Raw genomic sequence first — 21,056 nt, 5'->3', positions numbered from 1 at the left:
AGGATCCCATCACTGTAATCTTCTCTCATGAGAAAATTTTCTTATTCATGTTAATATTATTTTGTGTCTTTTTTTTGTGGCTGCGATTTATTTTTTCAACAATATGCCAAATGATTAAAATTCTTATTTAGTTGAAGATATTACCCTCAAAAATTGAAAAAAAATCACTTAATCAAATAAAAAGTACCTTAAACAGCTTTATCCATAATAACAATTAAAATGATTAATTTCTAATACTTTTAATCTATTTATTGTCGAATTAGATTTGATATGATAAAAGTATTCAACTGCAAAAGTAAATAATTTTACTTTGTAATTTATTAATTTTTTAACTCTATTTGTGTGTGTTACTAACAGTCTATAATATTTCAAATATTTTGGTAACATGTTGCTATATAAAAAACAAATCTAAAAAAAAAAATTAGTTTTTAGTTTCACCTGAATTTAAAGATAGATTTTTACAATTATAATCAAATTTTATAATATGCTCAATTGAGTAAATCTTTTTAACAACTTTTTTTTATTGGTTTTTTTAGATATATAATCATTAAAATTAATTCAGTTCTGTATTTTTCAGTATTTATATTAACATTATATTTTTCAGATAATTTGTAACCTTATACCCTACAAATTTATAATTAATATTATGTATTTATATTATTATGAAAACTCCTTTATAATTTTTAATTTATCTATTTATTTTTTTAGAATATTGAAAATGCCTTCTGAAGTTGCTCAAAAAGAAAACGAAGTTGTTGTAGAATGTAAAAAAATTGTAGAAAATCAAGTTATAAATAACAAATCCATTAAAGAAAATTTAGAAAACTGCATAGTTACCAATAGTATAACAGAAGGACATGTTGTTGCTGAAGATATTTCAAGTAATGAAAATAGTAGTAAAGAAACTATTCAAGGTCAGAATAATGCAGATTCTACAGTAGAAACAGAAAATGAAAATAAAGAAAATGAGGAGCCTGTCACTGAAGATTTAGAATCCAAAAAGAAGCGCGCTGAAGAACTTTTAGCAGCTGGTAAACGAAGCTTAGCTATCAAAGACTATCAAGCTGCCTCAGATGTTTTAAGTGAAGCATGTAGTCTTTTTGGAACAGTTTATGGTGAAATAGCTGAAGAATGTGCTGAAGCATATTTTAAGTATGGATGTGCTCTTCTTGAACTTAGTAAAGATCAAACCAGTCCTGTTGGACTTGAAGAAAAAGAAGAAGATGATGCTGATGAAGAAGAAGAAGAAGCAAATTCTTCTGATTTAAAAGGGGTAAATTCTGATGAAACAAATAATGAAAAAATTAATGACCAAGAAGAAATTTCAATTACTAATGGGAAAGCTGAAATTAAAAAAAATAATAGTGATGTTGAAATGAATAATGCCAATGATGAAACCAATAATGTTACAACAAATGGTGAAGACAATCAAAAATTAGTTAAAGAACGATCCAGTATGACAAATGTGATTGAAACAAGTATAACAGAAGATGAAGAAGTCGAAGAAAAAGAAGGTAAATTGGAAGAAATGGCAGTTGATATCGAAGAAAAACAAGAAGAAGAGGATATTGCTGATGATGAAGATGTGAATGATTTACAAGTTGCCTGGGAAATGCTTGATTTGGCTAAAGTAATTTATAAAAAAATGGACACTGAAGAAGCCAAACTTAAACTTGCAGAAGTTTTGATGAAATGTGGTGATGTCAGTATTGAAGATGAAAAATTTGAAACTGCAATTGAAGATATGACAGAAGCCTTAAATATAAGAAGGTAAGAACAAAGAAATTAACTATAGGAACTATTATCAACTTATTTAAATAAAGTAATATATTATTATTTATAATAATACTTATTTTATTTCCTTACTCAAATAACATACAAATATTTTGGCTTTAATGCATTACTTTATGACAGATTACTCTATGTAATCCGTCAATAAAAGAAGTGATGGTTAATTGAATTTCTTCTGAAATGTTTAATTTTTCTTATTAATATGATTGGTTTTATAAGTTTACCACGATAGTAATATAATCTCTTTTTCTTTATACCTTTGCTATAAATAGTAAAATAGTGTTAAGCAAAAAGTAACGTTTATTAATATTTTGGTGTACTTTTACATAAGATAAGAACTCTGTGTCACTTTATAAATTTTATCACTCACTTTATATTTTATTTCATTGAATATAACATAACATAACATAAACCTACTCTGTAATCATATATGAGAATCATCAATTGACTTAAATTAATTTTGTTAGTTATGAATTTTACTGTTTTATTAAAAAATTAGCTAGTGATATTTTTATGTATTGAAAAATATAATTATTTATTTTTATTACATATAAATCTTATTAATATTTATAGCAATGATAATCACTGAAAAATCTTAATTTATAATTTTAATAAAAATTATAATTATAAAATTACTAATGTTTCAGATTATTATTGCCTGGAGATAGTCGTATCATAGCAGAAACTCTATTCCAGTTAGGTATTGCACAGGAATTAGGTGGAAGTGGTGAACGTGCTGTTGAATTGATGAAAGAAGCAGCAACTGTTTTAGATCAAAGAATCAAAAACCTTGAAAGCTCCAATAGTGATGAAAAATCAAAAGAAGAAATTGCAGAAATTAAAACTGTAATACCTGAAATTCAAGAAAGAATAATTGATATCAATGAACGTAAGAAAGCTGCTATTAGTGCATTACTTGCAGCAGTTGGTGCTGCCAATGAAGGAACAAAAAATGGTTGTGAATCATCATCATCTAAAGAAGTATCCAATATCAATCACTTAATTCGTAAAAGACCTAAACAAAGTGATTCTGATGAAACTCCAAATAAAATTCCTAAAATTGAAGAACCCGATGATAAAACTCACTGAATTTTCTTCAGTTTATGTTACGCTGATCAACTTAACATATATTCTCTCATTTGTTTGAAAGGATTTTTTTTTTACTATTTAACTTTCATTTGTAAATCTAAATTTTAAGTGAATTATTATCATTTATTTTTATTTGTCATTGCATTAAATACTAAGACTGTATAACATATTTATTAGTTTTAATATACATTTGCACATTATTTACATATTACAAGTCTAAACCTAAACTTTAAATTAACTATTATTTATGTGTAATTTGCATATATCTTCAAAAGGTAATGTTGAAATAACTTTTCCAATAGCTGGTCCAGTTTTTAATTTTACATCAACACAAAAATTATCTTGATCAATTTTTAATAACTCAGCTTCTCTTCCAACATGAACACCATTTACTATCATTACTTTACCACCAACATTAGGAATTACTGTTTCCACGTGATTTTGATCTAGCTTGAGTTTAACTTTTGGTTCAAATAATTTTACCATACATCCATATTTATCAATTACTTTTATAACGACCCCTTTTTTTCCCAGATAATCTAACCCTAAGGTTTTTGTAATAACCTTCACTACAATATTTTCTATCAGCCAATAATCTTTTCTCATATAATTTTTTTTTTTTGTCTCTTGCTGAATAATTTCTTCTAATGCAGATGGTTTCCTTTTTTCAGATTTTCTACTACTTGATTTTGAAATAATAGACATACGTTCTGAACCTGCTGTACTCAAAACATTCTTTATTGGAACTATAGTGGGTTTCTTGAAAGTATCTATTTTTAAATTTAATGATAATTTAGAATCTTCTTCTCTTATGAGTTCTTTGGGTTGCATTTCAAGCTGATCTAGTGATTCTTTTTTTTGACCTTCTCTAATTTGTCGCTCAATAAATTCCATTTCTCTTTCTTTTTCATCTTTTTCTGCTTTCTCTTTTCTTCTCATTTTCTCTTCTAGTTCAATGGTGGCTGGATCGCGATCAATATAAGTTATAAACCAACCTTCATCAGTTTCATCCACAACACATTTTCCTAAAATTGAAAAATTAGTAAATTTATAAGTACTATACTGGTTATTAGGTAAACATTAAATGTTAACTAATTATAATTTTCCATGAAATAAAAATAATATTGATAATTTGTTTTTTTTCAATTTTATTTTAAAATGACAACGTACATAATTAACTTATAAGATAATAATACAATTGAAATAATATTTTTTAAACCAGTCTTTCAGCAGTTATTAAGAATTTTATACCTAACCGGAAGGAGTGAGGCCAAGAAATCTAATGATAAACATAACATCCATGTATCACTACTTTAAAATTTATAAGGTATCAGTGATGAACATGAAAGATACTTCAAAAATAAATTGATAAAAACATGTATCTAAAAGAAACAAAAAAAATGATTTATATTTCATCAAATAATCTACTGGTATATTAGCTAGTACAAATTTTTATTAATTTGGGCTTGAAAACTAAGTAATGTATATCTGGGATTATATATAAATATATATGGAATGAACATAAAAAAATATGAAAACATATAGATAATTTTGTCATGTTAAATTTTATTTAATGATCATGTTTTTATGATTACCCAGAGCTTCCGAATTGTTGCACTCCCTAAATGTTAAAATGCAATTAAAAAAGGAACTGGACACCTTTATTTTTAAGTATATTAAATCATAAATTGAAAAGATTGGATAATATTAATTAAATTCTAGTTTTAATTATTATTTGTATATTTGAAAATTTTCAAACAAATTTCAAGAAAGTATTATACTTTCTTGGTAAAATTAATCAAATATTGATAATTGTAATTCATAACTTAAAAGATACTTCAACCTTAACTACACTAACAAGTCACCATCTCTATGTTTACAAAAAATATAGACTCGGTCGTTTAGAAAATAAAATATTAATTTTAGGTTAATTATTATTCAAACACTTACCAGTTTTTCCAAGCCATTTAACGAATCCAGTTAATGTTGTCCACTGAGTAGCATTCATATGCAAATGATTTCTATCTGAAATGTATTCCTGATAAACTTTATTAGCCTTAACTCTTTTTGTTCCAAATTGTCGTTTCAACAAAAAAAGAAAGGATTTTGAAAACTCATAACTGAACTCACTAAGATATCGACCGGCATTATCAGCAAATAACAATAGTTGTCTTTGATGTGATTCAGACATAGTATGACATTTGAAACCATTTTCATCTCTGCATTGTTTGTTACACATTTGACAATACCATCTCAGCTTTTGCAATCCTTTAGATTTAATTTTATTAGCTATATACTTGGGGGTTCCAGGCTCTGCACGACCTTTACCCATTTTCGGTTTATTCTTAAACAAAATTCTTCAACAAAAAATTTTAAATTCAGTCATTTAAAAAATCCTTATTATTCATAATACTATAATGGAAACAGTAATCGAATTGTATCTTATCTCAAATAATATCAGGCACAAACAGGAAAACCAACATTACAACACATAAATATTATTAAAAAAATGTTTTTCGTTAACTTGAATTCGATACTGTTGTAATTATATATTTTTCAAGATACTATTTTAAAGAATTAGGTAACGCCATTAAAATATGGATTTTACGTCGAACGATGGGGAATTTCAATTATAAGTCAAGTTTTTATCGTATCGAAATACTGTGCATGTATTAGATTTAACGGAACAAATGCAGTTTAGATCCCATACGATTTTTTCGATTTTTTTTTATTTATCGATGTGTTTATTTGCACTCATTACAAATATGCAAAAATAAACTGTACTTTTCAGTCCAATGGGTTTAATTTGATTTGAATTGGACTAGTCTTTCCTCTTGGGATCGTTAGCCCCCACCCGAACACGTCCCGAAGAAGCTTTCATTCGTCTACTCTACTTAATGTACTTTTATAATACTATATCAAAGCGTATCCTATGTAGAGAAGATGTTAGAAAACCACTGTTCCTAACATTTCCCCAGGATACACTAAACCATAAGTATGTAATACTTATGAAAATCAGTGTAATCCCCTTATAATAAAATAAAATAAAATACAAAACCAAAAATGTTTACCATTAAGACAAAATAAAGTCCGAAATTTTTTTTTAATATTAAAGTATATTACATAAGCTTTAATTTAAGATATATATAAGAGTGTCAGTATTTCCGGAATACTTTCAAAAATTAAGTTGAAAAAGTTCTACTTTCTATATGCATTTTTATGTTTTGAACCCCCCCTGTATTTAGGGAAATAGTCCGATTTAAAAAAACAGTATGTCGAATGAAAGATGTATATAAATACTACTTCTCATGAAAAAATTGTATTGATCCATACATTTTTCAAAAAGTTATAACATTATAAAGTTAAAAATGTAAAATATGAAATCGATAATTTTAACACAAAAATAGCATACGATAGCCATTTCACCGTGAAGAGAAAATAAAGTCCGAAATTTTTTTTTTTCCATAATAAAGTATATTACATTAGCTTTAATTTAAGATATATATAAAAGTGTCAGTATTCCCGGAACACTTTAAAATTTAAGTTGAAAAAGTTGTCATTTTGAATCCCTCCCTGTGGGCAGGTAAAGGGTCAAATTTATAAAAAAAAATACATCAAATGGTAAGTAAAAACATTATGTATCTATAAAAAAAAAATTATATTGATTTGTTCATTTTTGAAAAGTTATGGCAGTTTTAAGTAAAAAAAATTGGAACAATTTCGAAAATTAGCGATTTTTAAATTTGTAATTTTTTTAGAGATTTCCTCCATTTACGGGGAACGAGGGAATTTAAGGTATATATAAAAATATCAGTATTTCCGAAACATTTTCAAAAGTTAAGTTGATAGAGTTCCACTTTCTATACGCATTTTTAAAAGTTTGAACCCCCCATGTATAAAGAGAAATGGTCCGATTTAAAAAAAAAGTATGAAAGAGGTATATATAAATTATTTATCATTAATGAATACAAATGATTCATGCATTTTTTAAAAAGTTATAGCAACATAATGTTAAAAATATAAAATATAATATCAATAATTTTTTCACAAAAATAGCATATTTTTGCATACGGTAGTCATTTTCACCATGAAGACAAGTCCAGAGGTTAATTTTTTTTTTTCAAATTAAAGTATATTACATAAGCTTTAATTTAAGTTATATATAAAAGTGTCAGTATTTACGGAACATTTTCAAAAGTCAATTTTTTGTGAAAAAGTTAATAGCCTGTGGGCTATTAAGGGGTCAAATGTTCACAAAAATATATCTAAAGATAGGTAAATACCTAAGGTATCTATAAAAAAAAAATTATATTGATTCGATCATTTTTTAAAAAATTATGACAGTTTTAAATAAAAAAAATGTCGAAAATTAGCGATTTCTAAATTAGTAATTTTTTAGAGGATTTCCCCCGTTTATGGGGAACGAGGAAATTTTTTTCAATTTTCGAGGGTAATGTCGTCGACTAAGATACGATTTGTGATCTTTTGACGTATTGTTCATCAAAATCGGTCCAGGGAGAGCGGAGATTAAGCATTCACAGACACAAAAAAAAATAAAAAAACATATCATACTAAATTTAATACCTTCTCAGCTTTGCATCGAAGTTAAAAATAAATTTTATAACTAAGTGACCAAAATTCAAACAACTTTTTTTTGAGTATAGCATTGAGTATAATATTATTCAATAATAATCAATATCGCGGGGAAAATGTTAGCAATATCAATGTTGACGAATCTCATTAATATAATATAAATAAATATCTTATGTTTAATACAATTCATTATATATTTATAAAAAGGATAAACCTTTAAGTGAAGGACTTCTTTATTGGTATTCATTTTTTTATTTCAAAATTTTAATTAAGGTAAATGTTTTTAAAGAATTTTTAAAGCTATTTATTTTTAGATAGATAACTACAGTAAAAATTGGCACAAAAAAAAATTAATAAAAAAAAACACATCATAGTAAAATTAATACGTTCTCAGCTTCGCATCGAAGCTAAAAAAGATAAAAGGAATAGGAAAGGTGAATAATCTGTTATAACAATTTTTAAAATTAATTTTTAAAAGACATTGTAGTCTAGGTGAAACTTTGTTTAGATCTTTTTTTATTATCGACATTAAGGGCTTATGATCCGTCTTTAATAAGATGGGCCTACCATAAATAAAATAATGGAATTTTTGACATTCTATTATTTCTTAACCGAAAACACTTTCAAGTTTTTTTTTTTTCTAAAAAACAAAACAATTTTTTTAATTAGATACATTTTAGCACGTAATTAACCGTTTAAGACTACGTCAATAATTCAGTACACATTAATTATTTAACACTGAATTATTTAATTCACACCTGACACCATGTGGTAGATTCTTTTATTCTGAAGTTAAAATAAATAAATCCAAATCTTCTTAAGAAAATAACATTTTAATATATAAACACAGTTGTTACTTACAACGTAACCCGGTCACGTCGAACGCCGGTCAACAACTGATTACAATTAATATAATTACTAATTAACGAATTAGGAGAGAGAGTATACACCACATAATCAAATAACAAAAATAGTTATGATAGTGAAAATAGTGAATGTGTAAAAGGTATAAAATAGTGGAATGGATAAATATTGGTCGAATAATTAGTAAATGACATTAAATATCCCTTAAAATTTTACAATTTCTCTTAATGATTTATTATGCAATAGATTGTTTGATGTTCGAAAGAGTAGGTTAAATTGTACTTACCATATTTCCTATGTCACTCAATAATATTTTAAGAGAATTAATGTAACTCTTTAATGTTTAGGTTAAAGTCTCCTAGTCCGTCCTAATTATACCAACGTGTGTACATAGGCATAACTTGAATTATTTGCCAACGGCAGCTATAATTCTATACTCAGTTATTAGCTTCGATGCGAAGCTGAGAAGGTATTAATTTTACCATGATGTGTTTATTTTTAGCTTCGATGCGAAGCTGAGAAGGTATTAATTTTACCATGATGTGTTTATTTTTTTTTTTTTTTGTCTGTCACTACTTTTTCTCAGCTCTCACTGGACCGATTTCTTTTAACAATACGTCAAAAGATCACAAATTGTATCTAGTTGAAGACATTACCCTTAAAAATTTAAAAATTTTCCCTCGTTCCCCGCAAATGGGGGAAATATCCAAAAAAATTACAAATTTAAAAATCGACAAATTTTGTCATTTTTTTCACTTTTTTTTCTTAAAACTTCCATAACTTTTTCAAAAATCAACAAATCATAAAACCTTATTATTATTATCCTTTATTAGATATTTTCCTTTTATTTGATATAATTTTTTTGAAAATTTAACACTTAACCTGCTCATGGGGGGGGATTTAAAATTGCAACTTTTTTACAAAAACTAACTTTTTCAACTTAATTTTTGAAAATGTTCCGGAAATACTGCGTCCTTTAAACATATATCAAATTAAAGCTTTTTTTATGTACTATAAAATGAAAAAAAAAAATTTGTCCCGACACCTTATCTTCTATGTGCAAATGGCTGTCGAAATTATAAAAAAAATGTAATATTTGCGATAAAAATCACCTTTTATAACGATGTTTTTTGTACTTAAAACTGCCATAACTTTTTCAAATATTAACTAATCAAAATAATATTTCTTTATATTGAAACCTTAGGTAATTTTCTTTCATTTGATATCATTTTTTTTTGAAAATCTAACACTTATTCTGCTCACAGGGGGGATTTAAAATAGCAACTTTTTTACAAAAACTAACTTTTTCAACTTAATTTTTGAAAATGTTCCGGAAATACTGCGTCCTTTAAACATATATCAAATTAAAGCTTATTTTATGTACTACTAAATGAAAAAAAAAAATTTGTCCCGACGACCTATCTTCTATGCGCAAAAGGCTACCGTATTTAAAAATATGCTATTTTTTATTAAAATTCTAGGTTTTGTATTTTATTTTATTTTAAAATATTTTATTAGGGGAATAAACTGACTTTCATGAATATTATATAATTTCATTGACATAGAATAAAGTTCATAAGACATATGATATTATACTTATTAACATTTTTTACTTTTTTAAAGTCGAAAAAGTAATTTTTAAATTTGAGTTAGCTTAAATAGCCAATTTTATCATGCAACAAAAATCAACGAATAGTTGCCGAATGGGTAACACCTTGATCTTTAACGCCTAGGGTACGAGGTTCAAATCCGTTTGTGGCTTCTAAAATTTTGCATTTTTTTTTTGAGTTAGAATAGAATTTTCAAATCATTTGATATTTATCTCATTTAGATTCAATAATTTCAATAAATATAAAGGATTTTATCTCTGTAGTTTCCCCTCCTGAGAAGAAATTGATATTCATGTTAATATTATTTTACTATGTGGTTCTTCTTGTGGCTACAATTTATTTTGCCAACCCTCACTAGACCTACTTTTTTCAACGATACGTCAAATGATTCATTTAAGTTTATGATATTTAAGTTAATGATTAGTTTAAGTTATTACTCTTAAAAATCAAAAAAATATTCCTTATTCAAATAAAAAGTAGCTTAACTAGATTTGTCCATACAAACAATTAAAATCATTAATTTTTAATATTCTTAAATTATTTATTGTCGAATTAAATTTGATATGATAAAAGTATTCAACTACAAAAGTAAATAATTTTACTTTATAATTTATTAATTTTTTAACTCTATTTCTGTGTGCTACTACCAGTCTATAATATGCCAAATTTTTTAGTAATATGTTGCTATATAAATCATAAATTTAAAAAAAAAATGATTTTTAGTTTCACCTGAAGTTAACGATGGAGTTTTACAATTATAATTATATTTTTGATAATATGCTCAATTGAGTAAATCTTTTTAACTACTTTGGTTTGATTGGTTCATTTAATTAAAGTAAATTATTAAAATTAATTAAGTTCTGAATATTTCAATTGCAGAATTTTTTTAAACACCAAAAGTTATTAGGATATGATTACTATTCTTTCTATTTCAGTTATCTATTACGATAAAAATGTAAAAAAATCGAATTTTTCTGACAAATGTACTGTAATTAGTAATTATAAAATTTCCAGATTGCATATTAATCTTAAAAATTTCATTTTTTTCAATTTAATAATGTCAATTTCAAACTTGCAAGTTGAACTATAAGTTATGGTAACAAATTCATTTTTTAGCTTCGATGCGAAGCTGAGAAGGTATTTTTCATTAAAACTTTCACTTTAAAAGACAATAAAAAATAGGTTCAAAATGATTACCTTTAACATATTAAAAATCAAAATCAGTATTAATTTAATACAATTTTTTTTGTTCTTAATTATTTTTTTTTATATGTAAATACTTATTTTTTAATAATAAGTAATAATATTAAAACTTAGAAGTAATAGAAAAAGTTTAATTGCACATTTGAAAACATCACGAAAAGTTTATTTAGAAAAGTATATTTTTTTTCTGATGAAAGTTCCTTTTGTTTAGTGTATTTATTCATAAGTAACAAAATTTTTTTATTAAAAAGTATTGCATAAATTCCTTTAAATTTGTATACGCATTAAAAGTATATGAATATACAACTCCTTTTTATTTTTATAATATCTCCGTAAAAATTACAATATTATATTATTGAATACCACTTTCATACTCAATTTAATTACTGTAATTATTATGTATTCATATATTATAGTTATAAATCGGGGTAAAATTAAGGGAATAAGTGTTATTGTTGTTTTTGAAATAATCTACCAATTTCATTTTTTTCTATTTAATAATATCTATTTCAAACTTGCAAGTTGAGTTAAAAGTTATGGTAATAAATCAATTTTTTTTTTATTAAAACTTTCACTTTAAAGGACAAAAAGAAGTTGGTTCAAAATGATTACTTTTAACATATTAAAAATCGATAATAATTTGAAAATAATTAATTATAAAAATTATATAATATATAATTAAACGAATTACTAATCTGGATATAATTAAGGAAATAGGAGTTGATGTTGGGTTGGGTTGGTTACATTTTTAACTTTATAATGCTACAACTCATTGAAAAGTGTATGAATCAACACAATTTTTTTATGAGAAATAATATTTTTTAATAATCCCTTTTTCATTCGACATACTTTATCTTAATCAGGGTATTAATAAGGAACTAGCAGATCATGCAGCTTTTGTAATTATCCACCAATTTCTTAGAATTAAACACTATCTACTGATTTGCATCGAAGCGTTTCTTATGATAGTGATTTTAATCACTGTCAGATTAAATCTATACTGGACCCAACTATGCAACGTCCCCACTATGCCGCGACTCCACTGTGCTGGGTTTTTAAATATAGATCCCTATCTTCCCAAAAACATAATTTATTTTGAGAGGAGGGCTATGAATGTATGTATGGGGACTTAATTAACTATCAAGTAAAAATATCGTTAAAAATTAATGTTTGTACAATTTTAATGCACTACAAATTTTTAAATTATGAAATTAAAATAATACTCATATTTTGTTGCAAAATTATGTATCTATGCGCTATGGAATTACCGTCAAGTGGACTAACTTAGAGCACTTAATTTTTGTGTCAAATTATTGTGTCAAAAATAAAATAACTTATTTTACTTCTCTAATTTGAAAATTTAGATATTTTTTAGGTCCGTCCTTCTTATTACGTTAAGAGATAATAATAAAGACTCAAATAATACTGCAAAATTAAATTATTTTAATTTTTATTAAAATTATAGTATACGAGGTTTAAACTAAAAGTGGTGTAAATTGGGGATTGACTGGCAGGACTATCACAACCCAACTTACTGGTCACTAGTGATGGGAAAAATAATAGTAACAGTGATTTATAACAGTTACTGCTTGAGTAGCAATAACAAGCTGTTACTTAGAAGAAATAGTAACAGTTACTGTTATTTTGAGTTTTACACAAGGTCATCAATATTCACCAGTCTTTTAACATATAAACCAATTACATCACTGTTATTTTGAAAGTAACAATTACAGTTTGTAACAGTTATCAAAATTAATAACAAGTTTCCATCACTACTGGCCACTACTTAATTGGCGGGAACAGGGAGTACAATTCTATTTTGTTATAGAAATTCGATAGAAGGGAGAATATTCGACGAGCAATAAGCTTCGGAAAATAAAATTTTACAACGGAGTGGAGGAATCCGAAAATACATATAAAATATTATAAGGAACCATTTCTTCAAAATTCTCCTTCTACTATATATTATGTGGGAAATATATAACAAAACCGGATCGTTTTAAAGGTTTCGTGTTCAGTCCATTTTACATTAGTTGTTTTTATTGTTATTCTTATCACTGACTCTACGAAAATATATTCTGTGTCTTATCATATAAACACGAAGACGGAAATAATTTTAAAATTTGTTAGTAGCTTTATATTAAACAGCTTAAGTTCTTCTTCTTATTGTTTTCAAACAGTAAAATTTATACATCAATACTTTTTTTTTGTTTAAAGAAAACTAATATAATTTAATGTTTAAAAAAGTGTATTTATTTTATTTTGGCGCTGTTGGTTGTTATATTGCCTCTTAGTCTTAATAATGTCCGTTGATTTTTAATTTAAATAATATTTAAAATTAGTTTTAAACATGCTTTTCATTTATAGTTTTTTTTTATTGTTAACTATTATTTTTACTACATCACAAATAATCAGTTCTAGAAGTAAACAGGTAATTTAAAACTTTATTTTATAATTTACTTTTAAACAAATACAATAAATTAAAGAATCAAATACAATATTATCAATATTACTTTTATATATGTTTAAAATTAAAATTAATAGTGTAATAAGTTAGTAAGTTAGATTTTCATCTAATTAGTGAAAAAAATTGAGTTATTTATATTTGAGGTAGTTTATTTTATTTATGAATGCAATATTTTATTTTTATCATTCATGATTAAAATTCAACGAGGTTTCACAATTGTGTGAATACCTCTTCATGTTTTAAATGTTATGTCTGTATATTCTAATAATTGCTTATTGTACATATTGTATAGATTGTAATTACTCAAATAAAGCCATATTAAAAAAAAAAAAAAAAAAAAAAAAAAAAAANTGTTGCATTATTCTGTTAATTTATTTAGATTAAATTTTATTTTTTCAATAAGAATTAATAAATTGTACATTAATTAAAAAAAAAATCTACTTAATCAATAGTATAGTAAATAAATATAATGTATAATTACTATTTATATTTTGCATTAGCATTTTATTTGAATGTTCTACTTGTACCTTTTAATTAAAAGTCATCATTTGATATTTATTTTTTTATACTGACTATTGTTTAATAATTGTTGTTGAATGTTTTTGTGATTTTATTTAAATAAAAATAGAATCACAATATTAATTTCATTATCTTGAATTTATTTTTCTTGGAATTCCTTAAGCCTTTTGTCATTTAAGTCTTAACTAAGAATCCAAAACTTTAAATTTATGTAATAAAATTACAAAATATTAAAGAGATTATATAAACTGTGATTATTTTATAATTAATGACATATTAGATAACTTTTATGTAATAATTATTTTATATAACAGTCAAACTATTTAACTTGTAACATTATTTTATGTTATCATTTAAGGTATTTTAATTAGTATACACAAATTTAACATTTCAACTAATCATTATTAATATATAATATTATTAACTGTTAAACTTTTATTATATATTTAGGGTGCAATTATTTCACAAGATACAATATATAAATTGTGTCATATGGGTATAGCACAAGATTTTAAGCCTATACTAGATGAATTATTGATTGAAAGAGTTGTTGGAACTAGTAATCATGAATTTGTCAAGATGGTATAAATAGATTTATTTATTTTCCAAATTAAACTTTTTACCCTCTTAGTCACTTTAAATGTCAAAGCAACATTATTTTTTAATATTTTACTATTTACATTATGAAATATTTTATAATATATTTATCTTCTAAGATTATTTTGTGTTTTAACTTAAAATTAATCCAATATAAAAGAATTATTTATAAGTAAAATTATATTATTTTATTAAATTTTAAGTTGTATTAAATTCATAGTATTATTTATGGCATATTTTAACTTAGCATTCAAGTAGTACTCATAAATTAATTATTTTTGGAATTTAATTGTTTATTTTAAGTATATATTTGTTTATATTTAGTTTATTTCTGAAGAAATGAAAAGTTTAGGATGGTCTGTAGAATTGGATTCATTTAAAGCCAAAACTCCTATTGGCATTCGTAATATGACTAATATTATTGCTACATTAAATCCTACAGCTGACCGATATATAGTTGTTGCCTGCCATTATGATTCTAAAAAAATGGATTTTTATTTTGTTGGTGCCACTGATTCTGCAGTACCTTGTGCAATGATGATGTACATGGCCAAAACTTTACAGCAACGACTTGAAGTATATAAAACTAATGTAAGAAATATTGTTATTATGTACTATTCTATTATATACAGAGGGTTCAGTAAGTAAGGAAACTTGTCAATTGTTATAAACAATGAGAACAATAGAAACCCATTTACTTACTTACTGAACACTATATATAAAGTATTAAATGCTATAAGAGTTATATAATCATGTTGTATATTTATTAATAACATATTTAAATAAACATTAGAATTTTATATTATAGCCTTTAAGTCTCATGATGATGTTTTTTGATGGTGAAGAAGCTTTTGTTGAATGGAGTGAGGTTGATTCACTCTATGGATCAAGACATTTAGCCTCTAAAATGGAAAATATTAAATTTTTACATAATGGAAGACAGATTAATCAATTGCAAAGAATAGTTAGTGTTAGAGTTTTGTTAATAAAATTTTATATTTAATTGAATGTATCAATATATTTTTAGGAATTTTTAATGCTTTTGGATTTATTGGGAACAAAAAATCCTGCATTTTATAATTATTTCTTAGAAACAACTGATTTATATCGATCAATGGTTACTGCTGAAAAAGTTTTGAACAAAACAAACTGTTTAGCTGAATACAATAAAGAGTATTTCATTCCAAAAACAGTAAATACTAGAATAGAAGATGATCATATGCCATTTTATGAAAAAGGTTGATGTTAAATCTTAATAACACTAAGGTTACTAACATATATATATATAGAGTGTAACAGATCTAACTGACTAAACATCCCTTATATGGGTGTCAACATTGTTTTTTTAATAGTTAATTGTATTTGAATTTTTAATGTAACTTCATCAATTTGTTGGATACAACATTTTTGTTTTGAATTTTTATGTTAAAATATATGCATAATACAGGTCATTCAACTCTTATAACGTTTTATGCAATTATCATCTTGTAATTTATTTTAAAAATAATTTTTACATTTTTAGACTAGATTAAAAATATTTTTTATTATTTCTTTTTAATAACAAAATTAAAAATTAATCTTTTTTTTTTCAAAATGATGAATTAACTGCTTTTAGTGCTTTTTTATAATTTTTTTTAATTTATTGATATCAACTTCAAGATAAGCACTGATTGTATTACAAGTGTATTTAAAATGCATACTCTACACGCTCTATACCCAGTCTATGTATTAAAATGCTTGTAACACAATAAGTACTTATTCTAATATGGTTATCAAACCATCAATATTTTTCATTGAAAAGCAATAAAAAACAAATATTTAAAATTTTGAAAAAATTAATTAAAAAAAAAATAAATAATAAAGTAAAATTTTATTTTTACCAAAAGTTATAAGAATTGTTAGTTAAATCGTTATCATTCTGTATATTTATTTTTATTGAATACTTTCTAAATATTTTTTAATATAGATGAGTTTTGTAGTATTTTAAATACATCTTTTGGAATATATTTGTATAATTACTTAAATAATTTTTAAAGATATATTTTATAATACTGCATGTATCTATAGAATTACTTATTTTTATAAAGTTTAAAAAAATTGTCTGAACTTTATGATAAGTTGGAGGGCTTAGTATTCTCCATTTTAAACCCTACTTCTCATTACTTCATATTTTTATCTTGCAGGTATTGAAGTTCTACATGTTATTCCAAATCCATTTCCTAAAGTATGGCATAAAACAACTGATAATAAGGATGCATTACATATGCCAACTATAATGAATTTAATAAAAATTTTTCAAGTTTTTCTTGTTGCATACCTTGAAACACAGTAAACACTTAAAATATTTTAAATGATGACAGGGTTTAAGTAACATTCCAGGTATAACATGTAGATGATCACATAACTGTGATTGTTTAATAATCTTTTTTTTTTTTTTCAAATATTTGTTACTATAGTTATAATAAATATTCTAATATTTTTAGTTGATATATCAACTAACAATATTATTAGTCATATTTGATGTAATCTCTATCTTTAATTAACATAACCATCTTTATATTCTCATGTGTTTTGTGTAAAGGGATCCAGTAGCAAATGTTAACTTATGAGGAAATTAAAATATATTTATCCCTTGATGAATAATTCATCAAATTTAAATAACAATATTACAGTAACTAATCTAATTATGAGAATAAAAGTTACATTATTATAAGCCACAGAAAATTTCCAATAAAACTAATAATAACGAGATGATGATAAAATTAGATTTAATCACTTACAAGCACTATTTATTGTAATTTTTCCTTTATTGTTAGTTTTTAAAAATCTTCTACTAGATTTATCTTCCTATTTTTTTTTTATAAGAACATTATAAATTTTTTATCAAAAAATTTAAATATTTATGAGACAATTTTTATTATAAAACTTAAAAATAGAAGAATTCCAATCTGCAGAAACGGAATAATTCTATAAATTTTATCTCTAGTCTTTCTAATTACACTTAATCAATAGAAATAATTTACATTATGAATTTTAAACTTGAACAAGATTTGTTTAAATTTTTGAAATCTATTGTGACTAAAAGTCTTTTCAAATATTTAAGATTATATTACTTAAATAAAATTAAAATTAATAATATTTTTAATATAATTTTAATTTTACTTAATTAATTAGCCACAAGTGATCTATTTTTATTATATTTTATATTACTGTCTTATATATTAGAATTACTACTTATTTTTTTTTTTTTATACAATGTACATCTTTAATATTATTTAATACCAAATATGTAGAATACAGTTAGTACATTTTTTGTTTTGTTTAATAAAAATATATTTTTCAAAAAATTTTATGTAATTTTTAAAAATTAAATTAAAAAAATTTGTTTTTAATTTCAAAATTATAATTTTATTATTTATTGGAATTTATATGTTTTTTCTAAAAACAATATGGATAATCACATCAAAATATTTTTTTGAAAGCCATAATCTTCACAAATTTTTTGTTTATTAAATTAAAAGATCTGTGCAAAAAAAAGAAAATTCCATTATTTTTGAAAAATTTGTTTCAGTCAGTTATTAATTTAAATAAAATTTATGATTACATATACCCAATATAGAAATATTAAATTATATGAAAATTATAATATTTTTAAAAATGTTTAGTAGGTAAGAATACATTACAAAAAAAAATTTCAGTTCTTAAAATAAGAGTTATCTCGTTTTTTCACAGCGCTCTTAATTGCTACTTATAATTGTAAAAAAACACAAGATATTATCATAAACATAATCAAAAACCATCGGTATGATCATAATTTAATAAAGTATATATATAGTATAACTATATAATATTAAATGGTTTGGTCATGTCACGAGGAGAGGAATCGGAAGCTTTAAGAACAGTTATACAAATGAATGTTAAAGGGAGAAGAGGTAAAGGAAAACCAAAAGAGATTGAGGGGAGTTGTTGAATGTGATATAAGGACAACTGACGTGGGAAATAGTGTCAAGAGGAAATTTAGGATATTGGTGACCGACCCCAAGTAGTTAGGATTAAGATGAGGTAAAAGAAGAAGATAGGTATAATATATATAAAAGTAAACGTTTCTACCATAAAAAAAATAAATGTTTTTTTAAAATATTTATTTATCAATCTGATGAAGATTAACTAGGAATAGACTTATATTGTAAAAATAGACATAGCTTGAAGGTGCATGTTATTTTGAAGCTATAAACTTTAGTATCTGTATTTACGATCAATTTCACTGACCATATTTTAATTATGTAAATCATACTTCTGATTTATTACCCACTTTAAGTATTGATTAATTAGGAGCTATTACACTGATATCAAAATAACATTTAGGTTTTGTGCTACCTAGTGATTAAAATCACTGATAAAAATGCTAGATTAGATTTGTAGATAGTGATTAATTTTATGTAGTTGTTGGATTATTCCAAAAGCAACATTCAACTCCTATTTCCTTAATTATATTCTTACTACAAGTTATATAAGTGTAATACATAAATAAAAACTTATTTTGTAATTAAATTTAGCATGAAATTTATATTCAATAATTTAATATTATAACTTATGGAGAAATATAAAGTTATTGTATATTTTGTCTCCACGGAAAAGGCGTATCACAAATGTAAGCAAGGCTGGACATGATTATTATTTTTTAAAGTTGGTTTTAAAAAATTAGTAACTATCTCTATAGCATCCCACAGATAACTTCATAAATTAACTACTTGTTTTCATAATCTTCATTAAGAAAGGAAAATGATCAATGTAAATGTAATTGAAAACAATAAAATGGCTTAACATACATAGTCTAAACCATACTTCAAGTTATATTCTTAGATAACATTTTATACTCATCCCAATTGAACTGAACATGTATAATTCTGTTTAAAGATAACAAATTTAACAACAAAAATTGTATACAATAATAATAAAATCTTTGTATACTACTTTTCTAATACTGTCACAGCATGATATAATCTAGAATATATATATATATACTGGAATCGATGAAAAAAAAAAAGGAAAGAAAATTTGATAGTTTTTGATCTTTGTTAGATAATTTTGAAATTTTTCATAAACCATTGATAAATCATTTTTCATTTTTCTTGGAAAAGCAGCCCTCATTCTTTCAATATACTTATTGAATGAACATTAAAGGCGCAAAAAAATCCTTCCAGAACATATTTCTCAACTTAAGTTTTATTTATTTATTATTGTTTTTTGTAAAAGAAAGTTAAATCCTATATGCCTATACTATTTTAATGTTTAATTTCTAGTGCATAGACATAAATAATTAAAAAAATGCAGTAGAAAACTATAACACGAAAAATGACGGATTTTACACTAAAATTACAATTTTGGTTTCGGGAGCCTTTACAAATATAAAATGCAAATCTCTGAGATAAATATGAATTTTTTAACTTATAATATTTATATATAGTATTTAACATACGTTTATAAAACAAAGTATTTCTGTACTATTTTCTAAAATTAAGTTATACTTTAAATATATGTTTCAAGTTTTAAATCTCCCCAGTATAAAAATCATACAAAATTTTTTTTAAAATAACAAAAAAAATCCCCATTTACAGAGTATGAGAAAATTTTTTTTTCAATTTTAAAGAGTAATGTTGTCTTCAACTACAATTTGTAATCATTTGACATATCGTTGATAAAAATCGGTTCAATGAGACATAAGAAAGTGGCAACAGAAAAAAAATAATATTATAATAAAATTAATACCTTTATTTTGCATCAAGATAAAAAAATATGTATGAGAATTACAAATTTTTTCACTCTAATAAATAAGATAGGGTTTCTTCTAGTGCTTCCTGGGTTATGTTCACCCAATAATCTACTATAAATTCAGCATATACTGTTATTTTTCTAATTTAATAAAAAAAATTTCATTTAATATTGAAACGATAAGTAATATTTTATTTTTGTATTAAGGCACCACTGTATTTATTTTGTTATTATTGTTGCTGTTAATAAAACCTGATGCTTCGGTCAGTCCATTACGAACCATTGATGTTATCTGTTTCTGTTAGCTTCCTCTTAACTTTAGTTCGATTTTACAAATAATTTATTGTGTGGCGACGCAACGTCACCCCTTTAAATTATTTATTCGTTTCATTTGGCGCAGTCGGTCACCTACAAGGAAGCAATCTGGAAGCACAAAAATCTAAATCATTTAAACGGGCTCAGCGTAGGAAACGGATTTCGGATGACTACAAGGTGCGTAGTATTCTAAATTCAACACCTAACCCATCGCATGCTAAATCTTTGCAAAAAAC

At 24.2% G+C, this 21,056-nt stretch overlaps 3 protein-coding genes and 1 long non-coding RNA gene across 5 annotated transcripts in view; 3 read left to right on the top strand and 1 right to left on the bottom strand.

Annotated features, from left to right (window-relative positions):
- The first annotated feature begins 688 nt into the window (after positions 1-688).
- LOC126906196 (protein HGV2) lies at positions 689-3,080 on the top strand. Its single transcript, XM_050686563.1, has 2 exons — positions 689-1,770; positions 2,439-3,080. Exons 1-2 carry the CDS (start codon positions 719-721, stop codon positions 2,878-2,880), a joined length of 1,494 nt encoding a protein of 497 aa, XP_050542520.1. The 5' UTR covers positions 689-718; the 3' UTR covers positions 2,881-3,080.
- LOC126906199 (DNA/RNA-binding protein KIN17) lies at positions 3,033-5,327 on the bottom strand. The gene is made up of 2 exons (XM_050686567.1): positions 4,831-5,327; positions 3,033-3,905 (listed from the first exon to the last, which is right to left on the bottom strand). Exons 1-2 carry the CDS (start codon positions 5,210-5,212, stop codon positions 3,115-3,117), a joined length of 1,173 nt encoding a protein of 390 aa, XP_050542524.1. The 5' UTR covers positions 5,213-5,327; the 3' UTR covers positions 3,033-3,114.
- Positions 5,328-13,059: 7,732 nt separating this feature from the next.
- On the top strand, positions 13,060-17,738 carry LOC126906203 (glutaminyl-peptide cyclotransferase-like). 2 transcript variants are annotated; one of them, XM_050686574.1, is made up of 6 exons: positions 13,060-13,581; positions 14,587-14,718; positions 15,058-15,324; positions 15,542-15,697; positions 15,761-15,999; positions 16,917-17,021. In XM_050686574.1, the coding sequence occupies exons 1-5, from the start codon at positions 13,501-13,503 to the stop codon at positions 15,974-15,976; spliced, it is 852 nt and encodes a 283-aa protein (XP_050542531.1). In that variant the 5' UTR covers positions 13,060-13,500; the 3' UTR covers positions 15,977-15,999; positions 16,917-17,021. The 2 variants fall into 2 exon arrangements, with proteins under 2 accessions (XP_050542531.1, XP_050542530.1); XM_050686573.1 differs by having other exon boundaries at positions 13,068-13,581; positions 15,761-15,971; positions 16,917-17,738.
- Positions 17,739-19,076: 1,338 nt separating this feature from the next.
- LOC126906218 (uncharacterized) overlaps positions 19,077-21,056 on the top strand; it is a 6,766-nt gene continuing 4,786 nt past the window's right edge. The window contains exon 1 of the long non-coding RNA XR_007704207.1: positions 19,077-19,384. This is a non-coding gene — a long non-coding RNA (uncharacterized LOC126906218). The remainder of the gene's footprint in view (positions 19,385-21,056) is intronic.

Source organism: Daktulosphaira vitifoliae, unplaced genomic scaffold, assembly GCF_025091365.1.
Source record: "Daktulosphaira vitifoliae isolate Bord-2020 unplaced genomic scaffold, ASM2509136v1 Scaffold_4, whole genome shotgun sequence".
NCBI classification, from domain to species: domain Eukaryota; kingdom Metazoa; phylum Arthropoda; class Insecta; order Hemiptera; family Phylloxeridae; genus Daktulosphaira; species Daktulosphaira vitifoliae.
Note: the sequence above shows the minus strand (reverse complement) of the source record. Positions and strands in the feature narration are given on the sequence as shown.

Bases quoted from the DNA above. Each gene is read 5' to 3' on its own strand.
- LOC126906196 (XM_050686563.1), top strand. From the start codon at position 719: ATGCCTTCTGAAGTTGCTCAAAAAGAAAACGAAGTTGTTGTAGAATGT. The intron at 1,771-2,438 runs GTAAGAACAAAG...CTAATGTTTCAG, and splicing joins GAAGCCTTAAATATAAGAAG to ATTATTATTGCCTGGAGATA.
- LOC126906199 (XM_050686567.1), bottom strand. From the start codon at position 5,212: ATGGGTAAAGGTCGTGCAGAGCCTGGAACCCCCAAGTATATAGCTAAT. The intron at 3,906-4,830 runs GTAAGTGTTTGA...TTTCAATTTTAG, and splicing joins TAAATGGCTTGGAAAAACTG to GAAAATGTGTTGTGGATGAA.
- LOC126906203 (XM_050686573.1), top strand. From the start codon at position 13,501: ATGCTTTTCATTTATAGTTTTTTTTTATTGTTAACTATTATTTTTACT. The intron at 14,719-15,057 runs GTATAAATAGAT...GTTTATATTTAG, and splicing joins ATCATGAATTTGTCAAGATG to TTTATTTCTGAAGAAATGAA. The intron at 15,972-16,916 runs GTTGATGTTAAA...TTTATCTTGCAG, and splicing joins TATGCCATTTTATGAAAAAG to GTATTGAAGTTCTACATGTT.